The 6,466-nt window shown below is 40.8% G+C and overlaps 1 protein-coding gene across 1 annotated transcript in view; it reads right to left on the bottom strand.

Annotated features, from left to right (window-relative positions):
• LOC139420947 (uncharacterized) overlaps positions 1 to 6,466 on the bottom strand; it is a 35,608-nt gene that overhangs the window by 20,882 nt on the left and 8,260 nt on the right. Inside the window, exons 2-6 of the mRNA XM_071171377.1 lie at positions 2,384 to 2,453; positions 1,865 to 1,936; positions 1,500 to 1,547; positions 1,161 to 1,292; positions 868 to 997 (exon numbers count right to left, since the gene is read on the bottom strand). Coding sequence (XP_071027478.1) covers positions 868 to 997; positions 1,161 to 1,292; positions 1,500 to 1,547; positions 1,865 to 1,936; positions 2,384 to 2,425 — 424 coding nt within the window. The 5' untranslated portion in view covers positions 2,426 to 2,453. The remainder of the gene's footprint in view (positions 1 to 867; positions 998 to 1,160; positions 1,293 to 1,499; positions 1,548 to 1,864; positions 1,937 to 2,383; positions 2,454 to 6,466) is intronic.

The raw sequence follows: 6,466 nt of genomic DNA on the forward strand, positions 1-6,466 counted from the left end.
TGTACATTGCTCCGTTAATCTTTGCCTCAATCCTGATTAGTGTCCCAGTCCCTGCCGCTGAAAAACATCCCCACAGCATGATGCTGCCACCACCATGATTCAGCGTAGGGATGATGCCAGGTTTCCTCCAGATGTGAGGCTTGGCATTCAGGCCAAAGATTTCAATCTTGGTTTCATCAGACCAGAGAATCTTGTTTCTCATGGTCTGAGAGTCTTTGGGTTCCATTGGGTTCTTGGTCACCTCGCTGACCAAGGCCCTTCTCCCCCGATTGCTCAGTTTGGACGGGCAGCCAGCTCTAGGAAGAGTCTTGGTGGTTCCAAACTTCTTCCATTTAAGAATGATGGAGGCCACTGTGTTCTTGGGGACCTTCAATGCTGCAGAAATGTTTTGGTACCCTTCCCCAATCCTGTCTCGGAGCTCTACGGACAATTCCTTCAACCTCATAGCTTGGTTTTTGCTCTGACATGCACTGTCAACTGTGGGACCTTATATAGACAGGTGTGTGCCTTTCCAAATCATGTCCAATCAATTGAATTTACCACAGGTTGATTCCAATCAAGTTGTAGAAACAATGTTGAGTCTCATAGCAAAGGATCTGACCACTGATGTAAATAAGGTATTTATCTTTAACATTTTTTAGAGATTTGCAAAAGAAAATCAAAACCTGTTTTCGCTTAGTCATTATGGGGTATTGTGTGTAGATTTCTGAGGATTTAATCCATTTTTAGAAAAAGGCTCTAACGTAAGAAAATGTGGAAAAAATCAAGGGGTTTGAATACTTTCCGAAGGCACTATCGATGTACTTCATGTAATATTATGATTTTATGCACTGGAGGTCATGGAACCAAAGGTATTTTAAACATTACCGTCCTCTTGTTCTTGTGACAAATTATATTTCTGATTGAATGCATCTTCAACCAGACACTTGAAGCCTTTCAAACTGACCAACTCCACGTCAGCTAGACTGTATGTGACATCGGAGACACACTCAGGTTCCTGTTATACAGGGGGAGGAAGAAGAAGAGGCTCAGTACTGGAGGAAGACACACACACACACAGTAGAACCAATGCACATGTATGTGCACACGCACGCACGCACGCGCACACACACACACACACACACACACACACACACACACACACACACACACAGACCTACCTTCCCATGCAGACAGGTCAGTAAGTAACATACAGTAGAATTTGTTTTGTCTTCAGTGTAATCTTTGCATTCAAAGTCCTCCTTACAGTTCTCCCCATAGAACCTGCTAAGGGCTTTTGCAACAAATGTTTCCTGTAATAAACATGTGGAAATGACAGCAATTAAGTTTCTAATCCTTTACGTCCAAAACATAGCTTGAGATAAGCTTGCATAACATTGACAGTTTCATAACATTTTGCATGTATGTCAATGGATTCAAGTTCAATTTACACTTGCAGATTTCAAGTTAGGAGTCAGGCTTTACAGATAGAATGTACAGAATTGGAATGGAACCCATACCTCACTTTTGTTCACTCTGAACAAATAGCCCTTTGGCAGACGTTCTACCTTGAAGGTAAAAAGGCAACCAGTTACTTAAAGGTTCAACATCATATTATGGGTTGGCAGTGTAGCCTAGTGGTTAGAGAGTTGGACTAGTAACCCCAAGATCGGTACAAATCTCTCGTTCTGTCCCTGAACAAGGCGGTTAACCCACTGTTCCTAGGCCGTCATTGAAAATAAGAATTTGTTCTTTAACTGACTTGCCTAGTTAAAATAAAAAATACATTTAAAAAAATTAAAAAATGAACCTTTATTTAAGTATGAAAATGCACCAAAAGGTTAGAAGAATTGTGATGAGTAACTAACTAGTGACTATCATTTACCATTTCTGTCAGAAGTTCGTTATGCATGCAGTCATTCGCCTTACACAGACAGGCTCTCCACAGGCACACCTGCTGAGGAGAGGAGAGGCGAGGAGAGGAGAGAGTAGAGGATCAAAGCAGAGGAGAGGAAAGGAGGGAATCCGTCGAGTACACTATGAATCTGTTAATAACCTGAAGAGTGCAATGTGCATAATCATTCAATAATAGTCAATACCTAATTGAATTATATGCAAATTTCACTACAACCACATCAGATAGAATTCAAACCTGGTTTCATTCATATGTAGCTAAACAACGTGCACGTAAGTAGTAGGAGCTGTGTGTGTTTCAGGGTCGCGGTTAAACCTTTTCCAGTCAATTCAGGGTGTCAAAGATTCACGGCCCACTGTTTTACATGATAAAGTGAGCGAAACCCAGATGGGTACTAGTATCTCCAGCTGCAGGTGTGCCTGTCAGTGCTGTGACAGCTTGAATAGTGTCGGTGAGAAATGATGAGGCAATATAGAGTCTAGAACTCACAAAGAGACAAGCTCTGATGATCCATGCCAAGTCACTTGTCATGTTGCCTTGGTAACCATTAGGATTCCCCCTGGGCAGAAAGAGACGGGACAGAGAGAGTAAATAAATATTCTTCCTTCAACAATTCTCCCTGCAAAATTTCCTCAACTTTCAGTTAGTACTGGTTTATCCTGACAGAAACATTCCTGACAGACCATTCTTTGTCTGACCGCCATTTGAGGGACAGAATGTTTTTCAAGCGTCACTTCCATCCTTTGTGTGTGTCATCAGTGTGATTGTCTATGCTGTTAATTAAGCACATTTCATATGTTGTATTGGTCATTATCAAATACTGTAGATTTTTCAGGAGGTAGGATCGGTTTACTGGTGGCATAACAGTAGGAATGTATTTATCTAACTTTTAATGTGTAACCAAGCAGTTAATATCCTACCAGCTGAACATAACATATACTCATGCATGACCAGTGGTGGAACAAGTACACAATTGTTATACTTGAGTAAAATTATAGATCATATGGTGGAAATTACAACATTATGTTATTCGCATGACTTTATATTAGAATGTATTCTTGTATTAGTACTTTCACAGTCTGGCTGTTCATCTGAGAGGAGCCTCTGATGCTTAACGCTGGCAATTGATTTCCGATGCCTTGGTGATAAAACCTAGACTGCATAGCGTCTGTGTGAAATGCTGGCCTGTTTGCAAGGGCCAAGTACCCCTCCATGCAGTTTATTGCTCCCACATCGCAGATGAACACTGGACTTCATCATTTGAGGGAAGGACCTAGTGTGCTATGTTACATGAGTATTTCTGTATAAACAATAACCTAGAGACAGAAACCTGGTGCAATGTAAATCTTACTGTCTGTTGCTTGATATCACAATGTACCTGTGTATAATTCTACACATCTGTTATTTGTCATGAACATTCAGGAGGATGCACTTTGCTATAAAGAGCAGTAAACCCAAATCTGCTCATTGGGCTCTCAACAATTATCGATGGGTGGTCGCTGTTCAGCTCTGTGATTGCAATTCTTAATCGATAATAAAGTTGGATTGTTTTGAAGAAATCTAAAAGTCTCTCTCCTTTGAGTCCGAAATATTCCACGACAATAAATGTATAGAACGTTACTCAAGTAAAAGTGAAGGTCAGCCAGTAAAATACTACTAGAGTAAAAGTCTAAAAGTATTTGGTTTTAAATATAGTTAAGTATCAAAAGTAAATGTAATTTGCAAATTACAAATGACATGTAATTAAGCAAAGAAGATAGCACCATTGTTCTTGTTTTAAAATGTCCGGATAGCCAGGGACACACTCTAACACTATTTACAAAATATACATTTGTCTTTAGTGAGTCCACCAGGCCAGAGGCAGTAGGGATGACCACATGTTCTCTTGATAAGTGTGTAAATTAGACCATTTTCCCATCCTGCAAAGCATTCAAAATGTAATGAGTACTTTGAAAGTACAATATTTTCTTTAGGAATGTAGTAAAAGTTATCAAAAACATAAATAGTAAAGTAAAGTACAAATACTCCAAAAAATTACATAAGTAGTACTTTCAAGTATTTTTACTTAAAGTACTTTACACCACTTTGTATGACAAAGTTGTCTTGAAGACCAAACTCAGGATCATATACTGTACATCACTGTCACAAGGCACTATTCCTTGTAAGATCAATTGACTAATGTTATGACCTGTTTTACTCAAGAGAGGGGAAAGTAATGTATCTGTATTTAAACTAAGAGATCCATTGGTTGCTAAATATAATATTTTACACTTAGTCTTAGTCGTCACTCAGGGGAACAGCTTTGGTGACCGTTGCAACACGCACGCTCTACCCAAGTCTGTAGCCTGTAAACAACAGCCATTGTGATACTTTGCCATAAGCGTTTGTTGACTGAGTGTGGGCTGGTCTAAGTCCAGGATTAAATCCCATTATGCTTTTCAGCGAAGCACCTTTTAAAGGCAACGTTCTCAAGCTCATGGGAAAGGGTCAAGGCATCAGAGAGAAGAAAGGCCCTGAAAAAGGTCACCAATTTTCAAAGGTCGTTAAAATGGACCTGTGTCACCTAGGGGGTTGAATCAACATAGAAAACGAATTAGACTTGCAAAAATTAATCAACGTAAGGTGCATTTTGTCTTTTTTTGGCCCAACTTTGACCCTAAATCCAATGACATGGTGACATTTGTTTTGTTGATGTCACCTTGAATTCACATTAGTTGACAACTCAGCCAAATGTGAATCCAACCTAGACGTTGAACTGACGTCTGTGCTCAGTGGTTACCTTGATTATGCCAAACAGCTGCTGATACACTTACAGTGGACAATGTACATGTTCTCACTCACTTGGCAGATGTTGTATTTCACAACTGCTCACTCGATGAGCTTAATTGAGTTTGAGAACCAGCTGCTGCAGTGGCTTAAACGTGCCAGCAAAAGCCTACGCTGTGACTGTCTTAATAAAGCCGAGTGAAACATACTGCCAAGAACATCCAATCGTATATACAGTATAGTTTAGCACGTGAGGTGGTTGCTTCCTCTTCGTGGAGAAACGTGACTTTTGTCTAAGAAATAAGAGACGATGGAAACCTTGCCTGTGATGTCATTCACCATACTCAAACCGACAACTTCTTCATTTTCCCCACGTGCCTCCAAAAGACTTCCACATCGCAAGTAGCTCAAATATCCACAAAGCTCTAAATAACAAATATGTCTCCCGAGGACCTCATCAGCAAGGCTGTGTCTGCCTTAACATAGGCTGCAAAGTGATCCCCCCCTGTTGTACAGCTTTGCCAAGTAAGACCAGATCTATTGGAGTAGTTTGGTTTGCAATTATGGCTTCTAGTATATTGTCTAACAATGTCTATTTCCCCAGGTTGTAATCTCAGAGGGCGTGGGCCAGAGCAGTGTGTATGGCAAATGAGAAGGAAGTACATGTTAATCCAGAGTACTGGATCGAAGACCAAACAGTGTGGTGGCTCCCAAATAACGCAATAAAGGATTGGTTCGCACCCTCTCTGAAATGGAAGTAATTTCAGCTTCCAAGAATAAAACGGACATCCGGTACATAGCAGATACATTACACTTGGGTAAAAACAACTGCTGGTTGTTAAAAATGACTGTTCAATTATTCAAACCCTCACCCCACCATTCAGAATCAAAATAGCAACGTGAAGATGTTGAAATCACAGAAGCCAGTGAAAGAGAGGAGATTTTCGAAGAGAAACCGAAAGAATGTAGAAGTGGTACGTTTAAACACACATTGACAGTTTGTGCACATTCAATTTACTTGGCACGGTTTTTATTTCTGTATATGGTCGTGCGTTTTAGAATCGCATGAGGAATGTAATCTGACACCTCTTAGCCAGTACAGCCCCCAAGTTATGAAGATATGTTAGCCTGCAGTGCTGATTGTTACATCGACCCCTTGTCCCTAAACCATAGCCAGTGAACAACCTCCTTGCCTTTTGATAGACTGGGAGGACCTTGTACCGTATTACTTCAGCTGATCTGTTCAAATCTACAAGCGTGCGGGTAGTGGGAAGGTAGCCTCAACCCAGACAGAATCCCTCCATGTTTCACCATCGTTGGACTAGTGAAACAAACATGAAAACTGAGCTGAAATCCTTCTGGATTTCCACGCTAGGGAATAGGGAGGTTCACTTTGGCATGTTGTCGAATTTTGTTTTCAAGTCATGTGTTTGGGTTGTTTTCATATGACAAATGTGCTTAGAAAAGGGCTGGATGTTGTTTTAGACTTGCATGTTTATTTACAGGCAAATTCCTACCCAAGCCCCACACCAAAATATGCCCCGAAGCACCAGGAAACCTGTGCCACTGCTACCAAGATACAAAAGGCTAAAGTGGCAGCTAGGGTCAATCGCAGCACTACCTGGCACAAGGGACTAATCTGAAATTCTTACTCGGAATGTATCCTGTGCGTGGAAGGATACCCTATTGGAGTGATCCCTATTGGAGCTTACATAACCATGGTTACATAAGTAAGCTTCTTTACTAGCTCGGGCCCACATCCACACTTGGCTACTTCAGGAGACTTGTTTTTATGCACCGATATCA

The sequence above is a fragment of the Oncorhynchus clarkii genome, chromosome 12 (genome assembly GCF_045791955.1).
Source record: "Oncorhynchus clarkii lewisi isolate Uvic-CL-2024 chromosome 12, UVic_Ocla_1.0, whole genome shotgun sequence".
NCBI lineage: Eukaryota > Metazoa > Chordata > Actinopteri > Salmoniformes > Salmonidae > Oncorhynchus > Oncorhynchus clarkii.